The sequence below is a fragment of the Saccopteryx bilineata genome, chromosome 4 (genome assembly GCF_036850765.1).
Source record: "Saccopteryx bilineata isolate mSacBil1 chromosome 4, mSacBil1_pri_phased_curated, whole genome shotgun sequence".
NCBI classification, from domain to species: Eukaryota; Metazoa; Chordata; class Mammalia; order Chiroptera; family Emballonuridae; genus Saccopteryx; species Saccopteryx bilineata.
The window spans coordinates 53,879,890-53,897,536 of NC_089493.1; the positions used below are offsets into that span (position 1 = coordinate 53,879,890).

General features: G+C 39.2%; 1 protein-coding gene and 1 pseudogene across 3 annotated transcripts in view; one reads left to right on the forward strand and one right to left on the reverse strand.

Moving 5' to 3' along the window:
- Positions 1-17,647, forward strand: part of DENND4A (DENN domain containing 4A) — a 135,256-nt gene that overhangs the window by 24,105 nt on the left and 93,504 nt on the right. For all 3 annotated transcript variants that reach the window (XM_066273332.1, XM_066273333.1, XM_066273334.1), the window contains exons 2-3: positions 5,950-6,028; positions 17,230-17,562. In XM_066273332.1, coding sequence (XP_066129429.1) covers positions 17,252-17,562 — 311 coding nt within the window. In that variant the 5' untranslated portion in view covers positions 5,950-6,028; positions 17,230-17,251. The remainder of the gene's footprint in view (positions 1-5,949; positions 6,029-17,229; positions 17,563-17,647) is intronic.
- Positions 12,294-12,816, reverse strand: LOC136335074 (ADP-ribosylation factor-like protein 2-binding protein pseudogene; annotated as a pseudogene).

Below are 17,647 nucleotides of genomic sequence, written 5' to 3' on the forward strand. Positions count from 1 at the left end.
ATTCAAATATAATGTTCCAGATGGCTGAGTAAATGTGACTAACAAGTCTTTCCACACCACATATGCTCATGCTTTTTTCTTTGGTTTGTTTCTGTACCTATTTTGTAAGGGGTATTGCTTTTGGAGGCATCTTTTCCTTTCGTAGGCTGTATATGTTTTTTAGTAAAAAAATATATACCACTCCACAGGGATTAAGGACAGTGGTGGGAAGGGGACAGGACTTATAAAATGTCAACACTAGTGATCCTTGTGATGGAACTGTTTTGTATCTTGAATTTGGCGATGAATACATGAAGCTGCTCTCATGATAAAATTGCATAGAACTAAATCCACATGCACAAATACACAAATGAATACAAGTAAAACCAGGGAAGTCAAAATAAGATAGGTAAATTGCACCAATACAATATCCCACTGTGATATAGTACCATAATTTTATGGGGTATTACCACTGAGAGAAACTGGATAAAAGGTGTACTAGATCTCTGTTATTTCTTTCAATTGAATGTGAATCTACAATTATGTCAAATGAAAAAAGTTTCATTTAAAAATAATAGCATGGCCCTGGCCGGTTGGCTCAGCGATAGAGCGTCGGCCTAGCGTGTGGAGGACCCGGGTTCGATTCCTGGCCAGGGCACACAGGAAAAGCGCCCATTTGCTTCTCCACCCCTCCCCCTCTCCTTCCTCTCTGTCTCTCTCTTCCCCTCCTGCAGCCAAGGCTCCATTGGAGCAGGGATGGCCCGGGCGCTGGGGATGGCTCTATGGCCTCTGCCTCAGGCGCTAGAGTGGCTCTGATCGCAACATGGCGACCCCCAGAATGGGTGGAGCGTCGCCCCCTGGTGGGCAGAGCTTCGCCCCTGGTGGGCGTGCGGGTGGATCCCGGTCGGGCACATGCGGGAGTCTGACTGTCTCTCCCCGTTTCCAGCTTCAGAGGAAAAAAAAAATAATAATAATAGCTATTTTACAGAAGATGTATTGTAGAATTGTGTACCTGAAACCTGTACAATTTTGTTAATCAGTGTCACTCAATAAATTCAATTTAAAAACATAATGGCTATTTAAAGGAGTCTTCCTGAAAGATGATTTAACATACATAGCTATAGGAAGCACATTCACACGTCACTCTGTGCATATATATTTAGTGAAGTTGTAGGATATAATATAAATATACAGAAATTTGTTGTGTTCCTATATACTAGTAACCACTATCTGAAAGAGAGATAAGGGAACAATCCCACTTACAGTTGCATCAAAAAGAATAAAATACTTAAAAGTAAATTTAACAGAGGTGGTGAAAGACCTGTACATGAAAACTATAACACACTGATGAAAGAAGCAAAGACAGAAATAAATGGAAATATATTTCATGCTCATGGGTTGGAAAAAGCAATATTGTTAAAATGCCAAAAATGCCCAAAGCAATTTACAGATTCAGTGCAATCCCTATAAAATACCCATGGTATCTTACACAGAAATGTAATAAACAATTCCAAAATTTGTATGGAATCACAAAAATAGCCAAAGCGATCTTGAGGAAAAAAACAAAGTTGGAGACATCTCATGCCCTGATTTCAAACTATATTACCAAGCTGTAGTAAACAAAACAAAATGGTATTGACTTTTAAAAACAAAACCAGACACATAGATCAATGGAACAGAATAGAGTCCAGAAATAAACTTATGCATATACAGCCAATTAATTTGTGACAGAAGTGAAGACTATACACTAGGAAAAGAGCAGTCTCTTTAATAAATGGTATTGGGCAAACTGGCCAGCCACATGCAAAATAATGAAGTTGGAACACACTATCTTACATCATACACAAAAATTAATTCAGTGGATTAAAGGCTTGAATGTAAAACCTGAAACCATAGGATTTTTAGAAGAAAACAAAGGTGGTAGTAAGTTCCTTGACAGGAGGTCTTGCTGATGTTATTTTGGATTTTACACCAAAAGTAAAGGCAACAAAAGCAAAAATAAACAAGTAGTACTACATCAGACTAAAAAACTTCTGCATAGCAAAAGAAACCATCAACAAAATAAAACGGCCCCCTACTGAATGGGAAAGAATATTTGCAAATCATGTAATATCCAAAAAATGTAAAGAACAAATATAACTCAATAGCAGCAAAAATAAAAAAGAAAAAGAAAAAACCCAATTTGAGTTAAAATGGACAGAGGATATGCATAGACATTTTTCCAAAGAAGTCATACAGATGAACAACTGGTACAGGAAAAATTGCTCAACATCACTAACCAAGGAAATGCAAATTAAAGCCATAATGAGCTGTTACCCCACACCTGTTAAAATGGCTGTAATCAAAAGGCAAGAAATAACTAGTGTTGGTAGGGATGTGGAAAAAAGGGAACGCTTGTACACTGTTGGTGGAAATAGAAATTGGTGTGTAGCTATTGTGTAAAACAATATGAAGCTTCCTTAAAACATTAAAACCAGGACTATCAAATGATCCAGCAATTCCACTTCTGAGTATTTATCCAAAGAAAGCCATAACACTAATTCTTTTTTTTTTTTAAATAAATTTTTATTAATGGTAATGGGATGACATTAATAAATCAGGGTACATATATTCAAAGAAAACATGTCTAGGTTATTTTGTCATTAAATTATGTTGCGTACCCCTCGCCCAAAGTCAGATTGTCCTCCACCACCCTCTATCTAGTTCTCTGTGCCCCTCCCCCTCCCCCTAACTCTCTCCCTCCCTCCCTCCCATGTCCTCCCTCCCCCCACCCCTGGTAACCACCACACTCTTGTCCATGTCTCTTAGTCTCATTTTTATGTTCCACCAATGTATGGAATCATGTAGTTCTTGTTTTTTTCTGATTTACTTATTTCACTCCTTATAATGTTATCAAGATCCCACCATTTTGCTGTAAATGATCTGATGTCATCATTTCTTATGGCTGAGTAGTATTCCATAGTGTATATGTGCCACATCTTCTTTATCCAGTCTTCTATTGAAGGGCTTTTTGGTTGTTTCCATGTCTTGGCCACTGTGAACAGTGCTGCAATGAACATGGGGCTACATGTGTCTTCACGTATCAATGTTTCTGAGGTTTTGGGGTATATACCCAGTAGAGGGATTGCTGGGTCATAAGGTAGTTCTATTTGCAGTTTTTTGAGGAACCACCATACTTTCCTCCATAATGGTTGTACTACTTTACAGTCCCACCAACAGTGAATGAGGGTTCCCCTTTCTCCACAGCCTCTCCAACATTTGCTATTACCCGTCTTGTTGATAATAGCTAATCTAACAGGGGTGAGGTGGTATCTCATTGTAGTTTTGATTTGCATTTCTCTAATAACTAATGAAGCTGAGCATCTTTTCATATATCTGTTGGCCATTTGTATCTCTTCCTGGGAGAAGTGTCTGTTCATGTCCTCTTCCCATTTTTTTATGGGATTGTTTGTTTGTTTGTTGTTGAGTTTTATGAGTTCTTTGTAAATTTTGGATATTAGGCCCTTATCTGAGCTGTTGTTTGAAAAAATCATTTCCCATTTAGTTGGCTGTCTGTTTATTTTTATATCAGTTTCTCTTGCTGAGCAAAAACTTTTTATTCTGATGTAGTCCCATTCATTTATCTTTGCCTTCACTTCTCTTGCCATTGGAGTCAAGTTCATAAAATGTTCTTTAAAACCCAGGTCCATGATTTTAGTACCTATGTCTTCTTCTATGTACTTTATTGTTTCAGGTCTTATATTTAGGTCTTTGATCCATTTTGAATTAATTTTAGTACACGGGGACAGGCTGTAGTCGAGTTTCATTCTTTTGCATGTGGCTTTCCAGTTTTCCCAACACCATTTGTTGAAGAGGCTTTCTTTTCTCCATTGTATGTTGTTGGCCCCTTTATCAAAGATTATTTGACCATACATAACACTAATTCAAAGAGATATTTGCATCCTCAAATTCATAGCAGCATTATTTACAATAGCCAAGATATGAAAATCACATAAGTGTCTATCGATGGTTGAATGAATCAAGAAAATGTGTGTGTATATATATGTGTGTGTGGGTATGTGTCAGGCATGTGTGTATTATGTGTATATTTATGTGAATATATATACACACAATGCAATATTATTGAGCTATAAAAAAGAATGAAATTTTGCCATTTGTGACAACATGGACAGAACTTGAAGACATTATGCTAAGTGAAATAAGTCAGACAAAGACAAATACTGTATAGTTTCACTTATATGTGGAATGTGAAAAAAAAATACCCACAAAAAATCAAGCTCATAGATGCAGAGAATAGATTGTTGGTTGTCAGAATTAGGGGGAAAGGTGTAAGCAAAAACAGTGAATAGTCAAAGGTAGAAACTTCTGGTTAGGAAATAAGTAATTCATGAAAATGTAATGTACAGCATGGTAACTATAGTTATAGACAATATTGTATTACATAAATGAAAGCTGCTAAGAGAGTAGATCTTAAAAGTTCTCATCACAAGAAAAATTTTTTTTTATATTCTGTAACTATGTTGACAGATGTTAACTAGACTTATTGTAGTGATCATTTCACAATAAATACAAATATCAAATCATTATGTTGTACACCTGAAATGAATATAATATATGTTTAGAAAAGCAATTTAAAGGAGTCTGTGCTGAAAGATAATTTAACATATGTAGCTCTAGGAAGGACACTGGTATATTACTCTGTGCATCATGATTTTCCATTTACATCAAAGGATGCTCTACTACTGAATAGATTTTACCCATTTCTTTCTTTTCTTTTTTTGTATTTTTCTGAAGTTGGAAACGGGGAGGCAGTCAGACTCCTGCATGCGCTCGACCGGGATCCACCCGGCATGCCCACCAGGGGGCGATGCTCTGCCCATCTGGGGCGTTGCTTTGTTGCAACCAGGGCCATTCTAGCGCCTGAGGCAGAGGCCGTGGAGCCATCCTCAGTGCCCGGGCCAACTTTGCTCCAATGGAGCCTTGGCTGTGGGAGAGGAAGAGAGACAGAGAGAGGAAGGAGAGGGGGAGGGGTGGAGAAGCAGATGGGCGCCTCTCCTGTGTGTCCTGGCTGGGAATCGAACCCAGGACTCCTGCACATCAGGCCGATGCTCTACTACTGAGCAACTGGCCAGGGCAATTTTGCCTATTTCTTTTTACTCTAAATTTTCTTATTCATGTAGAGAAAGTAAAGGAATAGTTATGATGTGCTGGATGTGTTGTTTAATTAGCAGAACAACTCTTCAAACACATAACTGATGCTAATTTTATATGTCTCATTTTCTGTGTTTTTAGAAAATTTATTTCTAATAATGGGTCAGTTAATTCTTTTAATGGGTTTAAGAATTAATGGAATCAAAGAGGTTTTGGGAGTTTATTCTGTCAAAGATGAATATTTGATATTGTAAATGCTACTGTAAATTAATTTAAAAGTATTATCATTGAAGGAAATACTATCTTGGATAGAAGACCTGGGTTCTTTGATGAGATCTCAACCATATTAAGGATTTGATAGAACTAATTCAATTTTAATATAAGTATTTAAGGAATTCGTAATAAAGGGAAAATACTTTTGGGTATTGACTTCTTTGAAACTTCTTATGTATATGGAAGGTATTTGAGTTTATATTTAAGTTGTTTTAAATGTGTATATTTTTCCTCTAGGAATGAGATACTATATATAACTTCCCAGGAAGTGGCATGTTTTTCTTTCTCACACTGCTTGCTTCTGAATATTTACTCATTACTCTTTTTTTTCCCGTTTTTCTCCCCATTATCTGCTGTGTCTGCTCTTGACTGAAATGTGTTTTCTGGAAGAGCTGGTATTTGAAAATTACTTATTGGCTTTTAACCATATGAATACAATATATGTAAGCATTTTGTTTAAAAATTACCTTTGTTAAAGAACTTTAAGACATTGTAGGGGGAAATATTTGGTTGGAATTAATTTAATTCTTGTTCTTTTCAATACAGTATTTCTCAAACTCTGAGGCTTGCAGAATTCACAACTTGAGATCTGACATCATTTTCAGAGAAAGACTTTCAGTAATGTGTAAGTAGTGTTTTGTTTTTCATTTTGATTTATTTCTATTAGCTATTTTTTGTATTAAACACTGAAAGTTTAATTTACCAAAAATTTAAATCAGAATTTGGCATATATTCACCATATAATGATGATGAGTAACAAGTGACCCAAAATAACTTACTGAAAAATGTCTTAAGATATGCCCTTGATCAGTATTAATGACCATTTATTAGAGGTAGCTCCTCAAATGTAAAGAACACTGCATTAAGGGGCTTGAGTTCTTGCCCAGGCTGCTACTTAATAGCTAGATATCTTTAAATAAAATATCTTTTGTGCTTCAATTTTCTTTGTTATAAAATGAGGACTTAGGCTGTGACTAATAATAAGATCCCTTCCCCTCTAAATGTCCATTTTTCCTATCTTAACTTTAAAAAAAAAAATAAATCAGGGGTTGGTAATCTTTCATAAGGATGCTGTCAAATTACACAGTTGTGCTTTGATTTTTTTGTTGTTGATTTTTGCTTGGGAATAGGTATTGAGAGGGGGAGATGCTTCCAAAGTAGACTAGTAAACAACTGAGCTTCCCTTACTCAAGAAGTTTGCTACAGCCTGACCTGTGGTGGCGCAGTGGATAAAGCATCATCAACCTGGAATGCTGAGGTAGCTGGTTCGAGACCTTGTGCTTGCCCAGTCAAGGCACATGTAAGAAGCAACAACAAGTTGTTCCCTGCTCCTCTCTATCTCCTCTCTCTTAAAAAAAAAAAAAAAAAAAAAAAAAAAGTAAAGTAAATCTTTTTAAAAAAAGTTTGCTCCATATAGTTCATCAGTTTAGGTTAATAAAACTTACTTTTATTTTTATTTATTTATTTATTCATTTTAGAGAGGAGAGAGAGAGAGAAAGTGGGGAAGAGCAGGAAGCATCAACTCCCATATGTGCCTTGACCAGGCAAGCCCAGGGTTTCGAACCAGCGACCTCAGCGTGACCGCTCTATCCACTGTGCCACCACAGGTCAGGCAATAAAACTTACTTTTAAAAAGTCGAGTTTGTGCCTGACCAGTGGTGGTGCAGTGGATAGAGTGTCGACCTGGGATGCTGAGGTCCCAGGTTTGAAACTCCGAGGTCGCTGGCTTGAGCCCATGCTCGCCAACTTGAGCATGGGATTATCAATGTGATCCCATGATTGCTGGCTTGAACCCAAGGTCACTGGCTTGAGCAAGAGGTCACTGGCTCAAGTTGAGCCCCTAGTCAAGAAGCAGTCAATGAACCAGTGAAGTGATAAAGCTATGAATTGATGCTTCTCATCTTTCTCCCTTCCTGTCTCTCTCTTTTCCTCTCTTTCTCTTCTTCTCTCTCTCTATAAAACTAAAAATAAAAAATAAAAGTCAAGTTTGCCTGGTGTGGATTTAATCCTTTCTAAAGATGTTAACCTGCTTTTAAATATGATATATAAATAAGATGTCTTTCCTTTCAAAATTTATATACAATGCCAGTTTTCAAGGAGATAGGGAAAAGGGATATAAAATAGAAATTGTCATGTTTGTATATATGGGGCTTTGGGGGGAGATAATGGTAGGGAATTTTGGACATAATGAAGGCAAACATTTGGAATCTGGAAGGGAGGTAGGAGAAAAAATGGCTAGAGGTGAAATAAATAAATAAGGAAGTGTGGAAAAGTAAAACTAAATAAAGAAACATCTTGAAAACAGAGCCTGTTGCTTTCATTAGTATTGTCACTGGCTCCTAGAATAGTGTCAGGTCTTAGTATTTATGAAAAATTTATTGAATGAATGATTCAATTACTTCTTGTATAAATTTCTAATTTTGCCTAAGGTCCTGATGGTTTTGATTTTTGGTTACTACTCTCAGATCATGTAAGTTTACCTTTGTCTATCCTACATTCAGTAACTACAGTATTGATGGTAATTGAAGTTTATAAAATTGATTCTGAATTATAGGAAATAGCCTGGGCAGGTGGTGACGCCATAAATAGAGGGTCACCTGGAACGCTGAGGACCCAGGTTCAAAACCCCAAGGTCACCGGCTTGAGTGCGGAACCATAGACATGACTACGTAGTCACTGACTTGAGCCCGAAGGTCGCTGACTTGAGCCAAGGTCACTGACCTGAGCAAGGGGTCACTCACTCTGCTGTAGCCCCCTGGTCAAGGCACATATGAGAAAGCAGTCAGTGAAAAACTAAATTACTGCAGCAACGAGTTGATGCTTCTCATCTCTCTCCCTTCCTGTCTGTCTTTCTGTTGGTCTGTCTTTCTCTCTCTCTCTTGCTAAAAATAAAAATAAAAAGATATTATGTTTAGTATAATATGCTTGAGAAAGATTATAATGTGAACTGTTCATTCATTAAACAAATATTTTTAAAGTACCTCTCTACTATACTTTGGGACTAGTTAGGAATGGGAAATTGGGGTACTGGTTACAGTATATATACTATTTCTTTTTGATGGAATACTGTATAGTCACTGTATAGTCATTTAGTATGATTATGAATATTATAGCAGTTTAGAAAATGCTTATTAAATGAGTAAAAATATATAAGTATTTGTATTCTGTATTATAACTGTTTATGAGGGTAAAGAAGGATATTTTCTGTTCTCAAAGGAAACTAGGAAGTATTGTCAAATATAAACCATATTTGTGTATGGAATTACTGAATTTTTTCTTTCTGTGCTTTTGTACAACGCATAAAGTTTAAATGAAAATCCATATAAATTTAAATTTTTTGAAAAATATGAACATATATTGACTAGAAAGAGGAAATAGTGTATTGTCAGAAGAAAAGAGCAAAACTACTTTTGAAGGACAGTAGATAAATTACCTTGATTGAATGAAAAATGAGAGATGGAGTTTTAGGAAGATGAGATGGGGGGGGGGTCTCTAGTGTAGTTTTGATACTGTAAGATAGATGAGTTGATTTAGGTTCTTACCAGTAGAGTTATGTTTAAAAAAGGAAAATTTCTTCTAGCTTATGTAGGTGAATTGGAAGGAAGAGCAGTAGAGTTGGTCTGTTGAGTTATTGACCATTTTTATATATATCTTAAATTTGTGATTATTTATCAGGTCTGTTTGCTCATTTTACCATTTCAGTAATAGTTTATACTTTGGTAAAAGTTTTAGGTTCAGATTTTTTGTTTTTCATATATTGTTAAAATGTTACCTTTGATTTCCACTCTTGCCTTTTCTTGTCCTTAGGGTTAGCCTAAGTAGCAATTGCTTAATTACTCTGACCTAATGGAGCTATAGAAAAAATAAAAAAGTATCTGAATTGATTGGGCAGAGACTGAAAGGGAGAAAAACAAGTCTCCATTAGTTGCTAAATGGGTAAGAACTGTCTTGTAATGATTTCTTTTTTTCTATTTTTTATAAAATTTTATTTATTGATTTTACAGACGGATGGGACAACAAGTGTCAACTCATAGTTGTTTCACTTTAGTTGTTCATTGCTTGCTTGTCATATGTGCCTTGACTGACGACCTCAGTGTTACAGGTCCACGCTCCATCCACTCTGCCACCACAGACCAGGCTATAATGATTTTTAGTTTAGTTCTCATGAACCTTTAAGGAATAAAGAGCACACCCTTCTTGTTTGCTATTCTCAAAGAAAATAGATGTAATTTGAAGTGAAATATTAGCTAAGCAGGTATCTGAAATTTTAAGATGATGTCTATAAACATTTTTATGAGGTAATTCCTCAAGTTATCTGTGTTACATTGAACAGATGTAATATAATACCTCCCTCTCCCTCCCTCTCTCCTCTTCCCTACCTCCCTCCCTCTCCCTCCTTTCCTCCTTCTTTCTCCCTCCCTGCATTCCCCTCTTCTCTGTCCTTTTTCTTGAAAATCAATAAATAAATTTAAACAAATATTTTGTCTACCTTTCTAACTACTCTCTGCCCCTAAATTAATAAATGGAAAACAAAAATAACAAGGCAAATGAACTAGAGTGATACATAATTTACTTTTCTGTTAATAAAGTAAGAGGATTTTATTACCACTTTAAAATTAGTTATTATATGTCTTGATGAAGAACAAAAACTAATTCCTTTTTATTAGTTATTTACTATATTTATTTATTTAAAAAAAATTTTTAACACCTTAAATTTTACTCACAGTACACAAGTATTTAATAAGCGCCACATCAGTACAGAAAACACATAGCCTACAGCTAATCCGTTAAAAGCACAACAGCCAAGTGAAAAGTCAGTACAGAGTCTTATTTTTACTTAAAAAAAAAAATCTAAGATACACACGAGGACCTGAGCTATTTTCTCTTTCTAGAGACGTGACACCCATGCTTTCCGGTCTGTCATGTTCTTTTTTTTTTTTTTTTTTTTTTTTCATTTTTCTGAAGCTGGAAACAGGGAGAGACAGTCAGACAGACTCCCGCATGCGCCCGACCGGGATCCACCCGGCACGCCCACCAGGGGGCGATGCTCTGCCCATCCTGGGCGTCGCCATGTTGCGACCAGAGCCACTCTAGCGCCTGGGGCAGAGGCCACAGAGCCATCCCCAGCGCCCGGGCCATCTTTGCTCCAATGGAGCCTTGGCTGCGGGAGTGGAAGAGAGAGACAGAGAGGAAAGCGCGGCGGAGGGGTGGAGAAGCAAATGGGCGCTTCTCGTGTGTGCCCTGGCCGGGAATCGAACCCGGGTCCTCCTCACGCTAGGCCGACGCTCTACCGCTGAGCCAACCGGCCAGGGCTCAGTCATGTTCTATTGAACCAGTGCTAAGGCAACGCACTACGTCAAAGCACACAGATAAGCAGGCAAGCCGTTCGCTGTTTCTACTCGTGCTGAGCTGGACCAGCGGAGGAACACGGTCTTGGTAGGAAGATTCTGCAGACCATCTACCCCGACAGAAAACCTAATGAACTGGTTCACACAGAAAAAGTTCAAGCAAACCTGCACAAACACCTAACATGCTATAAGGAAAGGAGAAAAAGATACACCTAGTCTACTTCCAGCATAAGCGCACGCTCACCCGTGCCCAGTTAAAGGGACGCCAACACAGGAAGCATTTCTGCTCTCATGGCATGAACAACTAAAAAGCGCACAGCATATAATACTTTGATCTTGAAGTGGGTAATCGTGGAAGTTCCAGATTACATCCACTAAGTTAGCCTGAGTACTCATCTATAAAAGTAGTTTTTCCCCGGGTTCGATTCCCGGCCAGGGCACACAGGAGAAGCACCCATTTGCTTCTCCACTCCTCCGCCACGCTTTCCTCTCTGTCTCTCTCTTCCCCTCCCGCAGCCAAGGCTCCATTGGAGCAAAGATGGCCCGGGCGCTGGGGATGGCTCTGTGGCCTCTGCCTCAGGCGCTAGAGTGGCTCTGGTCACAATATGGTGACGCCGGGAGGGGCAGAGCATCACCCCCTGGTGGGCAGAGCGTTGCCCCTGGTGGGCGAGCCGGGTGGATCTCGGTCGGGCGCATGCGGGAGTCTGTCTGACTGTCTCTCCCTGTTTCCAGCTTCAGAAAAATGGTAAAAAAAAAAAAAAAAAAAAAGTAGTTTTTCAAAAATACTTAGAGTTCTAGAAACAGTGGGATTACATCAGGACCAGAAGACATAGTGACACAGGGACTACAAATGTAAGACTAGGAAAACTGACTTTAACATGTAGCTTTTAAGTCCAAGAACATCTCTCTCAGTTGAATTCTGCAGCCAAGACACGCCATGACAACAGGAGCTCTGGAAATTTCAAGATAGGGAGCTGGCTTGAGTAAAGCCCTAGACCCACACTCCCAAACAGGAAAAACTATGCAGGATGAAACTTATGCTGACATACCAACACGTGCTGGAGAGGGGCCCCCGTGAGGTGCTGGGTGTGGGCTTGCTCCCTAGGGGCTGGACTTGAGCCCCTGAGAGAAATGTCCACTGAGGGAGGGGTACTAGGCCAACACAAGGTGTTTCCAAAGAAACAGGTCCCAGGAGGGTCACATGGTTGTTTTTTGACCCATCAATACTTGATGTTGCCTGACCTGTGGTGGCGCAGTGGATAAAGCGTCGACCTGGAAATGCTGAGGTCGCCGGTTCAAAACCCTGGGCTTGCCTGGTCAAGGCACATATGAGAGTTGATGCTTCCAGCTCCTTCTCTCCTCTCTCTCTCTCTCTCTCTCTCTTTCTCTCTCTCTCTCTCTGTCTCTCCCTCTTCTCTCTAAAATGAATAAATAAAAAATTAAAAAAAAAATACTTGATGTTGAAGAGTTGCAGAACAGAACCGCTCTCCAAGATCTCTTCTTCCGTCAGCAGCTGAAGCCTCTCCCAGCACACGGGGCTGCTGCAGTCTGGACTCTCATTGCTGGGCTGGGCCTAGTGCTGCAGGCTGTTCTGGGAAGCTGGCAGAGAGGGTGACCTGCACAATGAAGTCACCTCTAAACCACTGCTTAAGTCCGGTCCCCGGCCTTCTTTTTCTGCTCTGTAATCCAAAAACATTTCCTTAAAAGCCAGAAAGTCGGTGAATGTGAGCAGCATGTCGAATATGTCACCAGCCACATCGTCTTTATGGTGCTGTAAAGTTGTCATGAAGGCCGCCGTGCTAAACCCAGGGATCCGCTCCAACAGCTGTTCTTCAATGTACTTTTCTACCAAAGAGATATATTCATTAAAAATAGGCGTGTAGGTGAGTTTATTCTCTTCCGTGTCTTCAAACTCCTGGTAGTACTTGTCCATTAAATTTCTCTGTAACAACTGGAACTCGTCATCTATGATAATGTCTTCTAAATATCCAACCATGGCATCAAATTCTGCATCAGAGGCGGAAGAGGAAGACAGCACGAAGCTCTCTTCTTCTATGGGGTCCATCGCGCTGTCGCCGCTGCATCCGCCCCGTGTGGGCGAGCCGGCCAATTGGCCTCCTACCTTGTCCGCGCCCAGCCCTGGCCCAATCTCCGTTCCGCTCCGCAGAGCCCCAACTGGCCCCGGAGAGGCTATGCTGCCGAGGCCGGCGGGGCCTCCATCTGAGCCGTTGCAGCAGCCGAGGGGGCCTGATTGTAACCGACCCCGGGGCTCCCTATTTACTATATTTAATTGTGAATGAAAACAAATTATTAAAATTTGTGAACTAGGCCTGACCAGGTGGTGGCACAGTGGATAGAGCATCGGACCAGGATGCGGAAGACCCAGGTTCGAGACCCCGAGGTTGCCAGCTTGTGCACGGGCTCATCTGGTTTGAGCAAAGCTCACCAGCTTGGACCCAAGGTCGCTGGCTTGAGCAAGTGGTTACTCGGTCTGCTGAAGGCCCGCAGTGAAGGCACATATGAGAAAGCAATCAATGAACAACTAAGGTGTTGCAACGCTCAACGAAAAACTAATGATTGATGCTTCTCATCTCTCTCTCCATTCCTGTCTGTCTGGCCCTGTCTATCCCTCTCCCTGTCTCTGTAAAAAAAATAAAATAAAATAAATTGTGAACTAGGAAGATCTAACACAAATAAAATTTTCATACAAATTTCTCCTAAATATTTGCTTATTCGTATATTAGCAATTTATTTCAATTGCTAAAACAGTAGTTTTCAAAGACCTTGTTAAATATGTATATATGTTTTCATGATACTATTATATTTCCATTCTCTTTCCCTTCTTCATAGTAAGACATATAACTAATATATGCTTTAGTTTAAATAACATGAAGTTAGAGTATAGGAAAAGGAAAAAATTTCAATTTTTTCATTATAAAGAGAGGAAAGTGTTCTACCAAGGTATTTTTTAAGACTAGTGTCTATCAAAAGCTTATAATTTAAAATTCATGGACACATAAAAGCACATAAACACTTAAAAGAGTCTGATTATGTAACTTTGGACCTAGTAATTCAATTTCATTAAATTTATTCTGAAGAAATAAGAGTTATAGCCAGCGGCTTATGTTGAAGGTTATTTATTACAGCATTTAAAAAACATTTAAAAAGTAGAAGTAGTAAATTATCAACAATAAGGAAATAGATCAATAATGTTATGTCCATAAAATAAAATACTATGCAGCCATCAAAGATTATTTCAAAGACCCTTTAATGATATGAACAAAAAAAGTTAAATACAAAAGTGCTTTTGTTTTTCTACTATGTATTTGAGAATGAATTGATGGTTAACCTGGCAACACAGCTTGTTTTTGTGGAACACCTGTTAGAGTCAGTCAGCTGAGAGTGACTATTCAAAGTTTAAAAGAGTTTTCTCAGAATAACAGGTTATTACTTCTTTACTTTCAACTAGAAAGTGTTTCTGAAAAGTTTAAGCCCGTTATCTTGTGCAAAAATTTTATGTGTAAGGGAATTGCTATGTAGGAGGCATATATATCTAAGTAAAGCAGGGAGGAACATTTGATCCTTCTTTAGGCTTGTTTCCTAATCATATAGGGAGAATATTTATAGAGTATATTTGAGCATCGAGTACAGGATTCCAAGAAATGTGACAGAAATTCTGAAAACTCATGATATTAGGAATATAGAAAGTTAAATGAGTTTGGGGATTATGATAAATATGGTGATTATTATAAACAAGTGTGCTGCATAAAAATTTCTTAGCCCTCAGATATTTTATAGTCTGTACAAGAAGGTTGTTTATTTTTTTATTATTTATTTATTTATTATTTTGTATTTTTCTGAAGTGAGAAGCAGGGAGGCAGACAGACTCCTTGCATGCGCCCGACCGGGATCCACCCGGTATGCCCACCAAGGGGCGATGCTCTGCCCATCTGACATTGCAAGGGGAGGCATTCTGGCACCTGAGGTGGAGGCCACAGAGCCATCCTCAGGGCCCAGGCCTACTTTGCTCCAATGGAACCTTGGCTGTGAGAGGAGAAGAGAGACAGAGAGACAGAGAGGAAATAGAGGCGGATGGTGGAAAAGCAGATGGGCGCATCTTCTGTGTGCCCTAGCCAGGAATCGAATGAACCCGGGACATCCATACGCCAAGCCAACGCTCTACTGCTGAGCCAACCGGCCAGGGCCAATTGCTTATTTTTTTTAATTTATTCATTTTAGAGAGGGGAGAGAGAGAAGAGGGAGAAGCAGGAAATATCAACTGTCATATGTGCCTTGACCAGGCAAGCCCAGGATTTCAAACCAGCGACCTCAGGATTCCAGGTCGACAGTTGTTTACTTTAAACTAGCATTTTCTAAAGCATGTTCCAAGGATTTCTTTCTAATTTTTAAGTAGGAAAATAGGGTTCATTGTTCAAATAGACTAGGGGAATTCTGGGTTAAATAAAGTTAATCAGGTACCTTTATCAGCAACTGCTGAGGCTTTTGTATTTTTACACATTGTAAGTATACAAAAGAGGCATTTAGTATATATACCTAATTTATTTGTCCACAGAATCCTTTCTTTGCATTCATTGGAACTATTGTAAGGCTAACATGAGACACATTTTATGACATTTTTGTTTTAGATTAATTTTTTTTTTTTTTTAACAGGGACAGAAAGAGAGTCAGAGAGAGGGATAGATAGGGACAGACAGACAGGACCAGAGAAAGATGAGAAGCATCAATCATCAGTTTTTTGTTGCGACACCTTAGTTGTTCATTGATTGCTTTCTCATATGTGCCTTGACTGTGGGGCCACAGCAGACTGAGCAACCCCTTGCTGGAGCCAGCGACCTTGGGTCCAAGCTGGCGAGCTTTTTGCTCAAGCCAGATGAGCCCGCGCTCAAGCTGGCAATGTCGGGGTCTCGAACCTGGGTCCTCAGCATCCCAGTCCGATGCTCCATCCACTGTGCCACCGCCTGGTCAGGCAAACTTTTTTTTCTATAACTGTTATGTAAGTAATGACAGTACTATGGAGGGGAAATCTCCTAATTAAAGAAAACAAATAAAATTTCAGTAATACTAAACAACTGAAGGAAATTTTGCTATTAAAGTGTTTGCAAATGCGTGGTGGATTTTTTGTGGATTTTTTCTTTGAATTTGTTATAAGCTTGCATTCCTGTTATAATCTCTGCCTTATTTTTATGATTTGAAGTTATGTTTGTTGTATCTGCTGAGACTCAATCAGAGTGGATTTTTCTTTGTTTCTGTGGTTATAGAATAGGTGGTCAGGTTCAGTTGGGCTATATCTGCGGATAACTTGGGTTGAGGGTGTACCCTCTAGAACTGTCGCATTTGCTTTCCCAGGTACCCCTATCACTAGCCTGGGAACACAGTCTTTGTTAATACCTCAGTTTGGAGCTTCCTGGGACCATGGCTTAAGGTCAAACCCCATATCCAAGAGAAGGCTTTGTACCTCCAAAATAGGGCTCAGATTGAGGCAAATTTTGTTATGTACCAGTTGATGGACTTTTAAAATCCACTCTTTAAGTGGGGCTGTAGTCCTTTGAGGCTCTTGACTTTATACAGAGTCTCAGTTCCAATCCCCTAGCTTATGTGATCCCAGGGCCTTGTCCCCTGTCTCTATGTTAACTTTTAAAACACAAACCCCTTGATTACTGAGCAGGTCAGCAAACTTCCCCTTTCCAGTATCAGCTATATATACTGCATTTTAGCCTTTGTTTTCCATACTGTTATAGGCTGTAGGGATTTTCCTTACATTTTTACATATTAACCTATGCATTTAAAAGGAAAGGGGAGGGGTCCTGACCAGGCAGTGGTGTAGTGGATAGAGCGTAGACTGGGATGTGGAGGACCCAGGTTCAAAACCCCAAGGTCGCTGGCTTGAGCGCAACCATCTTGAGCACAGGATCTCTGGCTTCAGTGTGGGATCATAGACATGACCCCATGGTCGCTGAATTCAGCCCAAAGGTTACTGACTTGAAGCCCAAGTTCACTGGCTTGAGCAAAGGGTCACTTGCTCTGCTGGAGCCCCCTAGTCAAGGTACATATGAGAAAGCAATCAATGAACAACTAAGGTGCTGCAAAGAAGAATCAATGCTTCTCATCTCTCTCCCTTCCTCTCTATATCTGTCTCTCTCTCTCTCTCTCTCTCTCTCTCTCACACACACACACACACACACACACACACACACACACACACGGAAAAAGGAATATGGGGAGTTAAGCATCCATATTGCCAAAAATAGAAATTCTTGCATGACTTTTATAATCATAAATAATGCTAAATATATTCTTATTTTTTTAAGAGGCATACTTTTTATGTATGAAAGTGAAATTATACTAGTGTATTCATCAATGAGGTAGTACTCTTTTTGTAGTTTCTTTTTGTGCACAAACCACTTATATTTATTTGGCTTATTATAGGAAACTGTTAATCTTTTCCTTTTCCTTTTAGATGTAACCTTCTGTAATGGAAGATGATTGAAGATAAGGGGCCTCGTGTTGCTGACTACTTTGTTGTAGCAGGATTAACTGATGTTTCAAAGCCTCTTGAAGAAGAAATTCACTTCAATGATGCCTGTCATAAAGTAGCTAAACCCAAAGAACCTATCACGGATGTTTCAGTTATTATTAAATCTGTTGGGGAGGAAGTGCCACGGGATTATACGTGTATTGATGTTACCCCAACTGGATTGTCAGCTGACCTCAATAATGGAAGTTTGGTGGGGCCACAGATTTACCTTTGCTACAGAAGAGGAAGAGATAAGCCTCCACTTACGGATCTGGGGTAAGTCTTTTTTAAGAAATATTATTATTATGGATCCAAATAATATGCCTTGAAGATTTTGAAGTTAACCACATTTTTTTCATTA